We start from the raw sequence: 19,032 nt of genomic DNA on the forward strand, positions 1-19,032 counted from the left end.
GACTAGGTTGTGTCTGTGTCTGGGAAACCAACCCTATGAGGACTAGGTTGTGTCTGGGAAACCAACCCTATGAGGACTAGGCTATGTCTGGGAAACCAACCCTATGAGGACTAGGCTATGTCTGGGAAACCAACCCTATGAGTTTAGAGCTCAGTAATCCTACTCTGTCACACCCTGCTCAGTTTTAACAGCGGAACCAACCCAGTCTGTGTGACCAATGAGCTGTTGTGTTGAGGTCATCCCACAGATGAACCAACCCAGTTTGTGTGACCAATGAGCTGTTGTGTTGAGGTCAGCCCACAGAGGAACCAACCCAGTCTGTGTGACCAATGAGCTGTTGTGTTGAGGTCATCCCAGAGAGGAACCAACCCAGTCTGTGTGACCAATGAGCTGTTGTGTTGAGGTCAGCCCACAGAGGAACCAACCCAGTCTGTGTGACCAATGAGCTGTTGTGTTGAGGTCATCCCACAGAGGAACCAACCCAGTCTGTGTGACCAATGAGCTGTTGTGTTGAGGTCAGCTCACAGAGGAACCAACCCAGTCTTGTATTGAGCAGGCAGCCCAGTATGTTGTATTGAGCAGGCAGCCCAGTCCCTGCATGTTGTATTGAGCAGGCAGCACAGTCCCTGTATGTTGTATTGAGCAGGCAGCCCAGTCCCTGTATGTTGTATTGAGCAGGCAGCACAGTCCCTGTATGTTGTATTGAGCAGGCAGCACAGTCCCTGTATGTTGTATTGAGCAGGCAGCCAAGTCCCTGTATGTCATACTGAGCAGGCAGCCCAGTCCCTGTATGTTGTATTGAGCAGGCAGCCCAGTCCCTGTATGTTGTATTGAGCAGGCAGCACAGTCCCTGTATGTCGTACTGAGCAGGCCAGTCAGTGTATTGTACACTGTGCCAGAGGGACAGATTTCTCCCTCAGTCCATTGGCCTAATCAGAGAGGATATGGTGATGAAAAGAGGCGCTTTCATTATGCCATTTTAAACTGTCCATCTGCTCAGCCCAATACTTAGCGGAGCCACACCGCCATTACGAAGGAACTAATTATGCAAAAGCCACAAAATACAGACCATTTCCCTGAAAGCATAGCTTTGTTTTCCTGTAATTTCATAGTCTACTGAAGTCTTTTCACGATATTTATTCTAAACACATCTAGCCTTTGGCCCATAAAGCCACACCACCATTATGAAAGAACAAATTATGCAAATGCTACACAATTCTATTCTGGTCCCAGATCTGTTTGTGCTGTAGCTCACTCCTCTGAGACCAGCCCAACATAATGCAGCATTCCTGAGTATTTCCCTGAACCCTTGCATCAATGCATCTCTAAAGGACGTCACGCTGCTTGCTGAGAGAGTACCACTTCCTCCTGATTCGGCTCACACTGATGCTCAAACCCAGAACCTCTGCCTTGCTAGCACATGTGACCGCCCTCCTGAACCAACTTACCAGTCGGTGCCAAGTGAAAAAGCTAGTTATTTGCTGACGCAGGTGGGGACAGTTCAGGCTGAGGAGGGAGTTTCACACACCACCATGTGATACTCATGCTGCCTGCTGCCTATAGTTGAATTTCCCTGAAACCTTGCATGAACGCATGCTGTTTTACTGTAGGTGCAGAGACTAGGTAAGAGCTGTGATATATACATTCCAGACACGTCCTTCACATGAGACCAAGCTATTAGAGTTCAGGTCAATCCACATTCGACATTATCACCAGATAATCATAGAACACACTGTGCATGTACCGTCATGGCTGCATGTAGTAAAATATGAATAGCTATTGTGTTAGTCTTGAGATTACAGGGGGAAAGGCCTTGGGCTACGAAAGAATGTAGATCCTTCAGAGATGTATTAGAAAACCTGTGCTACAAAATCCTTTAAAATAAAATATATATTACAACAGAAGACATATGCTACATATTAATAACCATGTATCCACTGCAGTGGGACTCTGCATGCTGGGAATGTGAATATCAGTGTATCCACTACAGTGAGACTCTGCATGCTGGGAATGTGAATATCAGTATGTCCACTACAGTGAGACTCTGCATGCTGGGAATGTGAATATCAGTGTATCCACTACAGTGAGACTCTGCATGCTGGGAATGTGAATATCAGTATATCCACTACAGTGGGACTCTGCATGCTGGGAATGTGAATACCAGTATATCCACTACAGTGGGACTCTGCATGCTGGGAATGTGAATACCAGTATATCCACTACAGTGGGACTCTGCATGCTGGGAATGTGAATACCAGTATATCCACTACAGTGGGACTCTGCATGCTGGGAATGTGAATACCAGTATATCCACTACAGTGGGACTCTGCATGCTGGGAATGTGAATATCAGTATATCCACTACAGTGGGACTCTGCATGCTGGGAATGTGAATATCAGTGTATCCACTACAGTGGGACTCTGCATGCTGGGAATGTGAATATCAGTATATCCACTACAGTGGGACGTTGTACGTTTGGATGAACTGGTGTTTATACATGACAGAGAGTGAAACCAGAGACATTTACCATTATGTAATATGTGTGTGTGTGTACGTTTCCGTGTGTATGTGTGTGTGTGTGTGTGTATGTTTCTGTGTGTGTGTGTACTTACCATTGCTCCATCGATCCCCTTAGACCCGTTTGATCCTGCCTCCCCCTGAAATGACAAGGTTGAAACTTGAAATGCTAAAATAACAAACATTGAAGGTCTACTCGTTCACGAGGAGAAATATCTTGGTAGTTTCACTGAGGTCTGTGCCGTAGGGTTCAGTACAGCTCTGAATGGGCCTTCGTTCACACGTCTACAATGTTTAGCGCCTTGAGTCAACTTCACAACGGAATTACACATCACTTCAGGTTATAAAGAATAAGAGCAGGACTATTTCCCACACACCTTACTGTATATACATGTACAGTACATATTCCATACTGTCCAATATCTAATGCATAAGGAATAGCCACAACTCTATGACTAATGCATATTTACATACACATACATATTTCTCTGGGTAAGTGCATGATATTCACTTGTGTTTACAAGATGAAAAAGCGAATGATTTGTTAATCTCTGACCCTGTATTGAAGCAGTTCTGAGAGCGTACATGAGACATTGAATCAGAGGGCATACAATACTGTAAATACATGAGGAGAGGATATACAATAAGTCCTATCTCCCTCCTAAGGGACTATGTAAATCCCTTTGTGTCCTGGGTGTAAATCCTGTTCCTGGAGAGCTACCATCCTGTAGGTTTTCACTCCAACCCTGTTCCTGGAGAGCTACCATCCTGTAGGTTTTCACTCCAACCCTGTTCCTGGAGAGCTACCCTCCTGTAGGTTTTCACTCCAACCCTGTTCCTGGAGAGCTACCATCCTGTAGGTTTTCACTCCAACCCTGTTCCTGGAGATCTACCGTCCTGTAGGTTGTCACTCCAACCCTGTTTCTGGAGAGCTACCCTCCTGTAGGTTTTCAGTCCAACCCTGTTCCTGGAGAGTTACCATCTTGTAGGTTTTCACTCCAACCCTGTTCCTGGAGAGTTACCCTCTTGTAGGTTTTCACTCCAACCCTGTTCCTGGAGAGCTACCATCCTGTAGGTTTTCAGTCCAACACTGTTCCTGGAGATCTACCATCCTGTAGGTTTTCACTCCAACCCTGTTCCTGGAGATCTACCATCCTGTAGGTTTTCACTCCAACCCTGTTCCTGGAGAGCTACCATTCTTGAGGTTTTTGCTCCAACCTTGTTCCTGTAGAGCTACCATCCTGTAGGTTCACTCCAACCCTAGAGCTACCCTCCTGTAGGTTCACTCCAACCCTGTTCCTGGAGAGCTACCCTCCTGTAAGTTCACTCCAACCCTGTTGCTGGAGAGCTACCCTTCTTGAGGTTTTTGCTCCAACCCTTATCTAGTGGACCAGATTCTAATAATTAGCTGGTTGATATGCTGAATCCAGTTAGTTACAACTGGGGTTGGAGAGAAAACCTACAGAAGAGGGTTGGAGAGCCCTGCACTACAGAAACACAATGGGGAAAGAAGGAGCGAGTCACCACCACTATCACCACCATCACCATCACCCCCATCATAATCACCACCACCACCCCCACCATAACCACCACCATAATCACCACCACCATAACCAGCACCGTAATCATCACCACCACCACCATAACCACCACCGTAACCACCATAACCACCACCGTAACCACCGTAATCATCACCACCACCACCACTAACACCACCACCATAACCACCACCGTAACCACCGTAATCATCACCACCACCACCACTAACACCACCACCATAACCACCACCATCCCCACTAACACCACCACCATCACCCCCACCATAACCACTAACACCACCACCATCACCACCATAACCACCACCGTAACCACCGTAATCACCACCACCATCACCACCACCATCACCACTAACACCACCACCATAACCACCACCATCCCCACTAACACCACCACCATCACCCCCACCATAACCACTAACACCACCACCATCACCACCACCATAACCACCACCACCACCACCACCACCATAACCACCACCGTAACCGCCGTAATCACCACCACCACCACCACCACCATCACCACCACCACCATCACCACTAACACCACCACCATCCCCACCATCACCACTAACACCACCACCATCACCCGCACCATAACCACTAACACCACCACCATCACCCCCACCATAACCATCACCCCCACAATAACCACAATCACCCCCACCATAACCACCACCATCACCAGTAACACCACCACCAACTCATAATAGCTGATGAAGGGGACATTGATATTATAATAATAGCTGATGAAGGCGATAGTGTTATTATGGTAGCTGATGAAGGGGATAGTATTGTCATAATAGGTGATGAATTAGATTATTTTAGCATAATAGCTGATGAAGGAGATAGTATTATCATGATAGCTGATGAAGGAGATGGTATTATCATGATAGCTGATGAAGGAGATAATATTAACATGATAGCTGATGAAGGGGATAGTATTATCATGAAAGCTGATGAAGGGGATATTATTATCATAATAGCTGATGAAGGGGATAGTATTATCATGATAGCTGATGAAGGGGATAGTATTATCATGATAGCTGATGAAGGGGATATAATTATCATGATAGCTGATGAAGGGGATATAATTATCATGATAGCTGATGAAGGGGATAGTATTATCATGATAGTTGATGAAGGGGATAGTATTATCATGATAGCTGATGAAGGGGATATTAGTATCATAATAGCTGATGAAGGGGATAGTATTATCATGATAGCTGATGAAGGGGATAGTATTATCATGATAGCTGATGAAGGGGATAGTATTATCATGATAGCTGATGAAGGGGATAGTATTATCATGATAGCTGATGAAGGGAATAGTCTGATGAAGAGGATAGTATTATTATCATGATAGCTGATGAAGGGGATAGTATTATCATGATAGCTGATGAAGGGGATATTGTTATTATCATAATAGCTGATGAAGGGGATAGAATTATCATGATAGCTGATGAAGGGGATAGTATTATCATGATAGCTGATGAAGGGAATAGTCTGATGAAGAGGATAGTATTATTATCATGATAGCTGATGAAGGGGATAGTATTATCATGATAGCTGATGAAGGGGATAGAATTATCATGATAGCTGATGAAGGGGATGGTATTATCATGATAGCTGATGAAGGGGATAGTATTATGCTACTTTAGTTGAACCTTAGTCCAACAGCACTCCAGGACATAGAAAACTCTCTCACAGATTATATGTAGTGGGAGAATAAGAGTTTAGTGGTTTAAAACAGAAACCTTATATCTTACAGATCATGGACAGTCCAAACAAGCCAACAGTCTGACTCACCTTCTGTCCAGGAATACCATCCAGACCTGGTGAGCCAGAAACACCCTGGTCACCCTGAGGTAGAAATAGAACACACACATGCACAATTAGGATTAGGCATGCACACGCACACACACGAAAGCGCACACACACACACACACACACACACAGTAAAAGGGAAGGCCTTAAGACATCTCTAAAACAGCAAAACAGTACTCTGCGGTAGCTAATACTGTTCGGGTGGAAACCACACGAACCACACAGGCAGAATAGGCCAAGTCACACCACCATCAATCTCAATATGAATGTTATGACACTTGATATAGACTTTCCATGTCATGTGCAGTGTTGAGTAACGCAGACCAGCTTTAGCCAATTCTCAAACCTTATCAAGTATAGGAAAATGTTTGGGTGGGCCGCGCCTTTTAAGTGTTATGTCATTAGATTGGATCGAGTTTCATAGACAAATATGTCCCTGTGTGTGTGTGTGTGTGTGTGTGTGTGTGTGTGTGTGTGTGTGTGTGTGTGTGTGTGTGTGTGTGTGTGTGTGTGTGTGTGTGTGTGCGTGCGTGCGTGCGTGTGTGTATTCTTCAACTTCAACTTCTAAGGGCTCTAGAGGAGGGTTTAGAGGGTGATGATGCTTTAGAGTGGTCCTGGTGAACTGAAGGTGCTAGACCATGTACAGACCCAGCTGACAGGGCACTCTCTGACTCTCTGTTATGTTTAAAGAGTTTATCATGTTCAAACACATATGTAAGTTGTGAAATATCTCATATACAGTATTGTATAAATATAAAATATTTCCATGGTAACATACTGTACCTTCTGGCTTGAGTTTCCAGGGAACCCGTCTTTCCTGGTCTCTCCCTGTAAAGGGAAACATGATACAGTCAGTAGCTGCTGATCCCTTATTGGTCATTTAGTTAGTGACTGCTTGTCTTATTGGATGTACAGTCAGTGGCTGGTCTATAATTGGCTGTACAGTCAGTGGCTGGTCTATAATTGGCTGTACAGTCAGTGGCTGGTCTCTAATTGGCTGTACAGTCAGTGGCTGGTCTCTAATTGGCTGTACAGTCAGTGGCTGGTCTCTAATTGGCTGTACAGTCAGTGGCTGTTCTTTTAGTAGCAGCTTGTCTCTCCCACGTCTATGGCAAGTAAGTATGGTTAAAATTGAACTGTTTCTCAAAGTTCCCTGAACACGTCACAGACATGGCTATAATATTTTCCTGAATGTTGCAGCCAAGGAATGGTGGTATGATTGGGACAACATGAATAGGCCTTGATTAAGCTTAGTTTGTTGCAATAGTTCCTTAATTGGACTAATTGTCATAATGATACAGCATTCCACCCTGTATCCCACTGCTGAAGCAGGGTCAGTCCCTGGATGGGAGACCAGATGCTGCTGGAAGTGGTGTCGGAGGGCCAGTAGGAGGCACTCTGGTCTAAAAAATCAAATAAAATGTCCCAGGGCAGTGATTAGGGACATTGCCCTGTGTAGGTTTCTGTCTTCCTGATGGGACGTTAAACGGGTGTCCTGACTCTCTGTGGTCACTAAATATCCCATGGAACGTAACAGTAGGGGTGTTAACTCTGGTGTCCTGGCTAAATTCCCAATCTGGCCACCTAATCATCCCCAGCTTCCAATTGGCTCATTCATCCTCCCTCCTCTCCCTTGTAACTATTCCCCAGGTCTTTGCTGTAAATGAGAATGTGTTAAAATGATGTAAAATAATCAAAAGTTTATTTGGTTGACGTAGAACTACAATGGTTAAATGCCACTTTTTTAATCTTCTAATGAGACCATGTTGAAGCAGCTAGCAGAACAAGGCCCCAACACAGTGAAACAGGGTTACTGTGGATCTGGGACTTGTAGCTTGCCAATTATCGGGTAATACAATCCACCTCTCTCTGCAGCTGTTGGAGCGCTGTGTTAAATACAACAGGCTCGGGACAGCTGTAAGGGAAGCAGGATGGGACACTAGCTTAGCTCAGTGAACTGCTGGACCTCCTAAATCCTCTGGCTAATGTGTGAATAAGACACTGACGGCCACTGACTGCAGCCTACATTAGTATAAGGACATGCCCTGGGCCATAATGGTTATAATAACTTTTGGAGAAAATATCCAAATAATGTATGTTTTTGACATTTCTAGAATGTGTCCAAGCTAAAATCTTTAATTGCTACATTCATTTTTGTACTTATAAATTCATGATATTGTATATATCCATAGATTCTAGAAGAACAGAACTCATAAATTAATCATGCTGTATACACCCATAGATTTTTGAAGAATTTAACTTATAAATGCCTCATGAGGTTAGATCAGCTGTCATACCACTTCAGAACCCAACATATAAGCGTGTTAAATGTGTAAACAAAATAAACAAACACTTTATTGTGTCAAAATATATTTAAAAGTATAATTTTGATATCAAGGATGGTCAGTCCTTGCATCCATAGTTCTGTCTACAAATTTGAAAGGTTACTTTTCTGGGGCGGTGGTTAGAGAGTTGCGCTAGTAACCAAAAGGTTGCTGGATCGAATCCCTGAGCTGACAACGTAAAAACCTGTTGTTCTGCCCCTGAACAAGGCAGTTAACCCACTGTTCCCAGGTAGGCAGCCATTGTAAGTAAGAATGTGTTCTTAACCCACTGTTCCCAGGTAGGCAGCCATTGTAAGTAAGAATGTGTTCTTAACCCACTGTTCCCAGGTAGGCAGCCATTGTAAGTAAGAATGTGTTCTTAACTTACTTGTAAAGTAATATAATGTTAAATACATGTTTTAAATGTTTTATTATTCAGGCCCATCCCTCAGTTGCTTACCAAAATAGAAACGGGGTGGAGCGCTTGTTATTGTTTCAATTGAGGACTGTAAGCTTTAAAGTAACTGTTCAGTGAAAATCTCATTTTAAAAAGGTAGACTGACACTGCCAGGAGCAGCACGGCAGATAGTGAGATGAGTGATATCCAAGACTTCACTCTCACACGGTCACACACAGTATCTGCACATGTTCACGGGTTCACTCTTCGCAGCCTGGTAACCAGGGCGCCAAAACAGAGAAGAAGTTGAGCCATGCGCTTTCTTGGTGGTTGCAGAAACTGACCCACTATGCTGTTTACTTTCTGTATGTATGTTGTATTGCTGAGTCTACCTCTAAAATATCATTATGTTGTTTACTTTCTGTATGTATGTTGTATTGCTGAGTCTACCTCTAAAAGATCATTATGTTGTTGACTTTCTGTATGTATGTTGTATATCTGAGTCTACCTCTAAAAGATCATTATGTTGTTGACTTTCTGTATGTATGTTGTATATCTGAGTCTACCTCTAAAAGATCATTATGTTGTTGACTTCCTGTATGTATGTTGTATATCTGAGTCTACCTCTAAAAGATCATTATGTTGTTGACTTCCTGTATGTATGTTGTATTGCTGAGTCTACCTCTAAAAGATCATTATGTTGTTGACTTCCTGTATGTATGTTGTATTGCTGAGTCTACCTCTAAAAGATCATTATGTTGTTGACTTCCTGTATGTATGTTGTATTGCTGAGTCTACCTCTAAAAGATCATTATGTTGTTGACTTCCTGTATGTATGTTGTATTGCTGAGTCTACCTCTAAAAGATCATTATGTTGTTGACTTTCTGTATGTATGTTGTATATCTGAGTCTACCTCTAAAAGATCATTATGTTGTTGACTTCCTGTATGTATGTTGTATATCTGAGTCTACCTCTTAAAGATCATTATGTTGTTGACTTCCTGTATGTATGTTGTATTGCTGAGTCTACCTCTAAAAGATCATTATGTTGTTGACTTCCTGTATGTATGGTGTATATCTGAGTCTACCTCTAAAAGATCATTATGTTGTTGACTTCCTGTATGTATGTTGTATTGCTGAGTCTACCTCTAAAAGATCATTATGTTGTTGACTTCCTGTATGTATGTTGTATATCTGAGTCTACCTCTAAAAGATCATTATGTTGTTGACTTCCTGTATGTATGTTGTATATCTGAGTCTACCTCTAAAAGATCATTATGTTGTTGACTTCCTGTATGTATGTTGTATTGCTGAGTCTACCTCTAAAAGATCATTATGTTGTTGACTCGTATTAGTGGACAAAGCAGAAAAGTGAAGAAGAAAATAGTTCAAAAATCCCTCCAACTATGATCTCAAACAGACCATTTAGAAAATGCTTGCCATCTCCTCAGAGAAGATCACGTCATGTTTTTGGCAGAGACGTCAAATTGTCTGAGCTGGCCAATCAGCTGTTTACTTGTCTTTTTATTTTATTTTATTGAATGGTGTATAGATCCACACCATGTTGTTGTTGGGGTACGCCCACACCATGTTGTTGTTGGGGTACGCCCACACCATTGCAAAACAGAAAATATGCTTTTTAACATACTAAATAAGGAAAAGTAGTTCACTCATTTTGTAATTAATTATAGGTAATAGTTAAATCTGGAAACACTGGACAGTTACTTTAAGGACATTTCCATGTGGCCTACTAGTGATGTTGGAGATACAGTAGCCTATGGAATCTATAGGATCATCAGTGATGTAGGAGACAGACAGTAGCAGATGGAATCTATAGGATCATCAGTGACGTAGGAGATAGACACTAGCAGATGGAATCTATAGGATCATCAGTGATGTAGGAGATAGACAGTAGCCTATGGAATCTATAGGATCATCAGTGATGTAGGAGATAGACAGTAGCCTATGGAATCAAAATAATAATCAGTGATGTAGGAGATAGACAGTAGCAGATGGAATCTATAGGATCATCAGTGATGTAGGAGATAGATTCCATATGCTACTGTCTATAGGATCATCAGTGATGTAGGAGATAGACAGTAGCCTATGGAATCTATAGGATCAACGGTGATGTAGGAGATAGACAGTAGCATATGGAATCTATAGGATCATCAGTGATGTAGGAGATAGATTCCATATGCTACTGTCTATAGGATCATCAGTGATGTAGGAGATAGACAGTAGCAGATGGAATCTATAGGATCATCAGTGATGTAGGAGATAGACAGTAGCATATGGAATCTATAGGATCATCAGTGATGTAGGAGATAGACAGTAGCCTATGGAATCAAAATAATAATCAGTGATGTAGGAGATAGACAGTAGCATATGGAATCTATAGGATCATCAGTGATGTAGGAGATAGACAGTAGCATATGGAATCTATAGGATCATCAGTGATGTAGGAGATAGACAGTAGCATATGGAATCTATAGGATCATCAGTGATGTAGGAGATAGACAGTAGCATATGGAATCTATAGGATCATCAGTGATGTAGGAGATAGATTCCATATGCTACTGTCTATAGGATCATCAGTGATGTAGGAGATAGACAGTAGCATATGGAATCTATAGAATAATCAGTGATGTAGGAGATAGACAGTAGCCTATGGAATCTATAGGATCATCAGTGATGTAGGAGATAGACAGTAGCATATGGAATCTATAGGATCATCAGTGATGTAGGAGATAGATTCCATATGCTACTGTCTATAGGATCATCAGTGATGTAGGAGATAGACAGTAGCCTATGGAATCTATAGGATCAACGGTGATGTAGGAGATAGACAGTAGCATATGGAATCTATAGAATAATCAGTGATGTAGGAGATAGACAGTAGCCTATGGAATCTATAGGATCATCAGTGATGTAGGAGATAGACAGTAGCCTATGGAATCTATAGGATAATCAGTGATGTAGGAGATAGACAGTAGCATATATATAATCTATAGAATAATCACTGAATCAGGAGATAGAACCCTATAGTCTACTGGTATAGGAATGTTCAACATCCATTTAGACAAAGCAGAGTCACCCTAGTAACACCATGTATTGTGTACTGCATGAACTGCAGGTGTGTATAACTGATGATGGGGATAGATAATAGCCTATAGCCATTATGTTCTGCCTGATCATTAATAGCACCCGCCTGGTGTCCCAGATCTCAATCAGTCCCTGATTAGGGTTAGCAGTGGAACTGGCTTCAAGGTATAGTTTGGAATATAAGGAGCCTATAGGTATGTTTGCATTCTCTTTAAAACAAGTGGACTCTTCCCCAGGGCTGATATGAGGCTTAGGTCCAACGCTCAGCAGAGCATTAAACCCCAATATGCAGTAGAATCACAGGGTTAAAGGTTACCCTGGTGCCTGTAACTTTACATCCACTCCCTGTGTGAACTGAAACATTGTCCTGTGGCATTCTCCTTCTTTCTTCCCCTCTGACTGTCTGTCTGTCACACACACACACACACACACACACCCCTCTAAGTGACAACATGAGCGTTCTCCTCTGTTAAATCCATTAGAGATAATTATGACACTCTTCAACAGGCTAATTAATATTTGTTAGTGCTCCAACGTTCATAATTGGCCTTATTTCTAACTAGCTGAATGTTTGGTGTGTGATCATGTATTGACAGTGGTGACAATGGTTTTCACCATCTACAAAATTAGACATTGAAAGCAAAGCTAGATTCTGTGGTGAAGGTTGCTAACGAGCCCTTCACAAGTATCGCGTTACTCAGAACCCACGCTGTTCTCGGGGCAGGTCTGCCAGTTTTCACTAGCAGAAGGGACTTTTCGTAACAGGTTAGGAGAATGAGGTTCAGGTTAGGAACAGGGTTTGGGATAGGGTTAGCTAAAACGCATTAAAAACAAAAATAACGTGACTGGAACATATCTAGCTACAACCAGGCCTGCCCTGAGAACACCCTCCGTTTCCACTAATGTGATCCTGCTAAAAAACAACACTACCTCTGACCATGTTGACTGTCTGACAATGTGTTGGCAGTGGTAGCTAAACATTTAAGAATCTTTGAAGTCCGTTGTTAGCATCTGAAAGAGAACGCTGGCTGTTGCTTTGACCTATACAGTGTGTTCGGAAAGTATTCAGACCCCTTTACTTCTTCCCCTGCTGTGTCACGTTACAGCCTTATTCTAAAATTGATTAAATTGTTTTTTTTTCATCAATCTACACACACAATACCCCATAATGACAAAAAAAGCATGTTATTTAGAAATGTTTGCAAATGTAAAAAAATAAATAAACTATCAATTGCATAAGTATTCAGACCCTTTACTCAGTACTTCCCCCAGATCTGTGCCTCGACACAATCCTGTCTCGGAGTTCTACGGACAATTCCTTTGACCTCATGGCTTGGTTTTTGCTCTGACATGCACTGTCAACTGTGGGACCTTATATAGACAGGTGTGTGTCTTTCCAAATCATGTCCGATCAATTGAATTTACCACAGGTGGACTCCAATCAAGTTGTAGAAACATCTCAAGGATGATTAATGGAAACAAGATGCACCTGAGCTCAGTTTTGTGCCTTTCTAAATCATGTCCAATCTATTGAATTTACCACAGTCGGACTCCAATCAAGTTGTAAAACATCTAGAGGATGATCAATGGAAACAAGATGCACCTGAGCTCAATTTCCAGTCTCATAGCAAAGGGTCTGAATACTTATGTAAATAAGGTATTTCTGTTGTTTAGTTGTAGTAAATGTGCAAACATTTCTAAAAACCTGTTTTTGCTTTGTCATTATGGGGTATTGTGTTTAGATTGATGAGGATTTAACATTTTTTAATGATTTAGGATTGAAAATGTGAAAAAAGTGAAGGGGTCTGAATGCTTCCTGAATGCACTCTATCTTCTATTGCGAAAGGCAGCATAATATGAATGGAGAAATAGAGACATTTATCTTTGGTAGTAAAACCATAAGCCCTATTAATGTAGTGTGTTTTTAATGCTTTAAGGGATTTTGTGGGCATCCTCCTGAGTTTATGTGTTGTCATTACTCCTCGGGAAGAAAACCTTAGAATACCACTGGATATCAAACACATTTCATACCCTCTTTCATCAAGGATATCATTTTATTTTTCTTCATCCATCCATCCATCCATAATGTGATTTTTACTAGACCGTGGCACTAAGTTACAGAAGCTCTTCACTTCAATAAATGCATAAAATTCACTGATGCTTAATTCCCATTGGAAGTCCACTTCTAAGAATGCCTTTTAACCGACAGCCGACTCATTCAGGTTTTACAGTATTACCTTGACTGAGCGTTAAACAGGGGGACTAATGGGTCATATGGAACTGAATTACTGTACAGCTCAAATGAAGTAGAGAAGCATAGCCACTTCTTGAAGACTCATGTACATGTACATACAATAGATGAATGTGTGCTAGCAATAGCAGAATGATGACCTTTTATAGAAAGAGGGAACAGAAATCATCATCATAACCTTTTAATGCGCCCCTGATGTAGTTATTGGCAATTGAGCTTTTACAGAGATTTATACAGAAGCTCCAATACTACTTAGACTCTAGAGCATTTAAACAGAATCATAATGAGAACTGTGGGTTAATTGTTATGACCTTACAAGGAAAACGTTGGGGGGGGGGGGGGGGGGATTGGGAATTACCTTGTGGTTGTGTTACTTCAAGAGAAGAGACAGTATAAATCCAGCACTGTGGTGAAAGTTGGATGGAGGATCCTAATCCCGTTCACAGTGATGAAACAGCTGTGGTTATCCAGGGTTCTTCAGAAGATTAAACACATCCATCCTGGTATTATAAGAAGGCAGCTTCCTTGAAAGGAAATCACTTTTTCCTAATGGCCTTGTATGATATTATAGGATTTACAGCCCTAGTATTATATTATAGGATTTACAGCCCTAGTACTATGTTATACGATGTACAGCCCTAGTGCTATGTTATACGATGTACAGCCCTAGTACTATGTTATACGATGTACAGCCCTAGTACTATGTTATAGGATGTATAGCCCTAGTACTATGTTATACGATGTACAGCCCTAGTACTATGTTATACGATGTACAGCCCTGGTACTATGTTATACGATGTACAGCCCTAGTACTATGTTATACGATGTACAGCCCTAGTACTATGTTATACGATGTACAGCCCTGGTACTATGTTATACGATGTACAGCCCTGGTACTATGTTATACGATGTACAGCCCTAGTACTATGTTATACGATGTACAGTCCTAGTACTATGTTATACGATGTACAGCCCTAGTACTATGTTATACGATGTACAGCCCTAGTAATAGTACTATGTTATACGATGTACAGCCCTAGTACTATGTTATACGATGTACAGTCCTAGTACTATGTTATACGATGTACAGCCCTAGTACTATGTTATACGATGTACAGCCCTAGTACTATGTTATACGATGTACAGCCCTAGTACTATGTTATACGATGTACAGCCCTAGTACTAGTACTATGTTATACGATGTACAGCCCTAGTACTATGTTATATGATGTACAGTCCTAGTACTATGTTATACGATGTACAGCCCTAGTACTATGTTATACGATGTACAGCCCTAGTACTATGTTATACGATGTACAGCCCTAGTACTATGTTATACGATGTACAGCCCTAGTACTATGTTATACGATGTACAGCCCTAGTACTATGTTATACGATGTACAGCCCTAGTACTATGTTATACGATGTACAGCCCTAGTACTAGTACTATGTTATACGATGTACAGCCCTAGTACTATGTTATACGATGTACAGTCCTAGTACTATGTTATACGATGTACAGCCCTAGTACTATGTTATACGATGTACAGCCCTAGTATTAACACATTCACAGCTCCTAGGTGGAATAAAATCTAAACATTGACGTTGTCATTAAATTAATGCTTTTTATTATTCCTTTACAATACCCAGAACGTGTTCAGCACCACACTACAGATGTACAGTCCTAGTACTAGTACTATGTTATACGATATACAGTCCTAGTACTATGTTATACGATGTACAGCCCTAGTACTAGTACTATGTTATACGATGTACAGCCCTAGTACTATGTTATACGATGTACAGTCCTAGTACTATGTTATACGATGTACAGTCCTAGTACTATGTTATACGATGTACAGCCCTAGTATTAACACATTCACAGCTCCTAGGTGGAATAAAATCTAAACATTGACGTTGTCATTAAATTAATGCTTTTTATTATTCCTTTACAATACCCAGAACGTGTTCAGCACCACACTACAGATGTACAGTCCTAGTACTAGTACTATGTTATACGATGTACAGTCCTAGTACTAGTACTATGTTATACGATGTACAGCCCTAGTACTATGTTATACGATGTACAGTCCTAGTACTAGTACTATGTTATACGATGTACAGCCCTAGTATTAACACATTCACAGCTCCTAGGTGGAATAAAATCTAAGCATTGACGTTGTCATGAAATTAATGCTTTTTATTATTCCTTTACAATACCCAGAACGTGTTCAGCACCACACTACAGATGTACAGTCCTAGTACTAGTACTATGTTATAGGATGTACAGTCCTAGTACTATGTTATACGATGTACAGTCCTAGTACTATGTTATACGATGTACAGTCCTAGTACTATGTTATACGATGTACAGTCCTAGTACTATGTTATAGGATGTACAGTCCTAGTAATATGTTATACGATGTACAGTCCTAGTACTATGTTATACGATGTACAGTCCTAGTACTAGTACTATGTTATACGATGTACAGCCCTAGTACTAGTACTATGTTATACGATGTACAGCCCTAGTATTAACACATTCACAGCTCCTAGGTGGAATAAAATCGAAACATTGACGTTGTCATGAAATGATTGCTTTTTATTATTCCTTTACAATACCCAGAACGTGTTCAGCACCACACTACAGATGTACAGTCCTAGTACTAGTACTATGTTATACGATGTACAGCCCTAGTCCTAGTACTATGTTATACGATGTACAGTCCTAGCACTAGTACTATGTTATACGATGTACAGCCCTAGTACTAGTACTATGTTATACGATGTACAGTCCTAGTACTATGTTATACGATGTACAGTCCTAGTACTATGTTATACGATGTACAGTCCTAGTACTATGTTATACGATGTACAGTCCTAGTACTAGTACTATGTTATACGATGTACAGCCCTAGTACTAGTACTATGTTATACGATGTACAGTCCTAGTACTAGTACTATGTTATACGATGTACAGCCCTAGTACTATGTTATACGATGTACAGCCCTAGTACTATGTTATACGATGTACAGCCCTAGTACTATGTTATACGATGTACAGCCCTAGTACTAGTACTATGTTATACGATGTACAGCCCTAGTACTATGTTATACGATGTACAGTCCTAGTACTATGTTATACGATGTACAGTCCTAGTACTATGTTATACGATGTACAGCCCTAGTATTAACACATTCACAGCTCCCAGGTGGAATAAAATCTAAACATTGACGTTGTCATGAAATGAATGCTTTTTATTATTCCTTTACAATACCCAGAACGTGTTCAGCACCACACTACAGATGTACAGTCCTAGTACTAGTACTATGTTATACGATGTACAGCCCTAGTACTAGTACTATGTTATAGGATGTACAGCCCTAGTACTATGTTATACGATGTACAGCCCTAGTATTAACACATTCACAGCTCCTAGGTGGAATAAAATCTAAACATTGACGTTGTCATGAAATTAATGCTTTTTATTATTCCTTTACAATACCCAGAACGTGTTCAGCACCACACTACAGATGTACAGTCCTAGTACTAGTACTATGTTATACGATGTACAGTCCTAGTACTATGTTATACGATGTACAGTCCTAGTACTATGTTATACGATGTACAGCCCTAGTATTAACACATTCACAGCTCCTAGGTGGAATAAAATCTAAACATTGACGTTGTCATGAAATTAATGCTTTTTATTATTCCTTTACAATACCCAGAATGTGTTCAGCACCACACTACAGATGTACAGTCCTAGTACTAGTACTATGTTATACAATGTACAGTCCTAGTACTATGTTATACGATGTACAGTCCTAGTACTATGTTATACGATGTACAGCCCTAGTACTATGTTATACGATGTACAGTCCTAGTACTAGTACTATGTTATAGGATGTACAGTCCTAGTACTAGTACTATGTTATACGATGTACAGCCCTAGTACTATGTTATACGATGTACAGTCCTAGTACTATGTTATACGATGTACAGTCCTAGTACTATGTTATACGATGTACAGCCCTAGTACTATGTTATACGATGTACAGTCCTAGTACTAGTACTATGTTATACGATGTACAGCCCTAGTACTATGTTATACGATGTACAGCCCTAGTACTATGTTTTACGATGTACAGTCCTAGTACTAGTACTATGTTATACGTTGTACAGCCCTAGTATTAACACATTCACAGCTCCCAGGTGGAATAAAATCTAAACATTGACGTCGTCATGAAATGAATGCTTTTTATTATTCCTTTACAATACCCAGAACGTGTTCAGCACCACACTACAGATGTACAGTCCTAGTACTAGTACTATGTTATACGATGTACAGTCCTAGTACTATGTTATACGATGTACAGTCCTAGTACTAGTACTATGTTATACGATGTACAGCCCTAGTACTGTGTTATACGATGTACAGTCCTAGTACTAGTACTATGTTATACGATGTACAGCCCTAGTATTAACACATTCACAGCTCCTAGGTGGAATAAAATCTAAACATTGACGTCGTCATGAAATTAATGCTTTTTATTATTCCTTTACAATACCCAGAACGTGTTCAGCACCACACTACAGATGTACAGTCCTAGTACTAGTACTATGTTATACGATGTACAGTCCTAGTACTATGTTATACGATGTACAGTCCTAGTACTAGTACTATGTTATACGATGTACAGTCCTAGTACTAGTACTATGTTATACGATGTACAGTCCTAGTACTATGTTATACGATGTACAGCCCTAGTACTATGTTATACGATGTACAGCCCTAGTACTATGTTATACGATGTACAGTCCTAGTACTAGTACTATGTTATACGATGTACAGTCCTAGTACTATGTTATACGATGTACAGTCCTAGTACTAGTACTATGTTATACGATGTACAGCCCTAGTACTATGTTATACGATGTACAGTCCTAGTACTAGTACTATGTTATACGATGTACAGTCCTAGTACTATGTTATACGATGTACAGTCCTAGTACTAGTACTATGTTATACGATGTACAGCCCTAGTACTATG

The 19,032-nt window shown here is 40.7% G+C and overlaps 1 protein-coding gene across 1 annotated transcript in view; it reads right to left on the reverse strand.

Annotated features, from left to right (window-relative positions):
* Positions 1-19,032, reverse strand: part of LOC139410610 (collagen alpha-1(XIX) chain-like) — a 248,638-nt gene that overhangs the window by 200,805 nt on the left and 28,801 nt on the right. The window contains exons 7-9 of the mRNA XM_071155964.1: positions 6,684-6,728; positions 5,883-5,936; positions 2,613-2,657 (exon numbers count right to left, since the gene is read on the reverse strand). Coding sequence (XP_071012065.1) covers positions 2,613-2,657; positions 5,883-5,936; positions 6,684-6,728 — 144 coding nt within the window. The remainder of the gene's footprint in view (positions 1-2,612; positions 2,658-5,882; positions 5,937-6,683; positions 6,729-19,032) is intronic.

Source organism: Oncorhynchus clarkii, chromosome 1, assembly GCF_045791955.1.
Source record: "Oncorhynchus clarkii lewisi isolate Uvic-CL-2024 chromosome 1, UVic_Ocla_1.0, whole genome shotgun sequence".
In the NCBI taxonomy this organism is placed as follows: domain Eukaryota; kingdom Metazoa; phylum Chordata; class Actinopteri; order Salmoniformes; family Salmonidae; genus Oncorhynchus; species Oncorhynchus clarkii.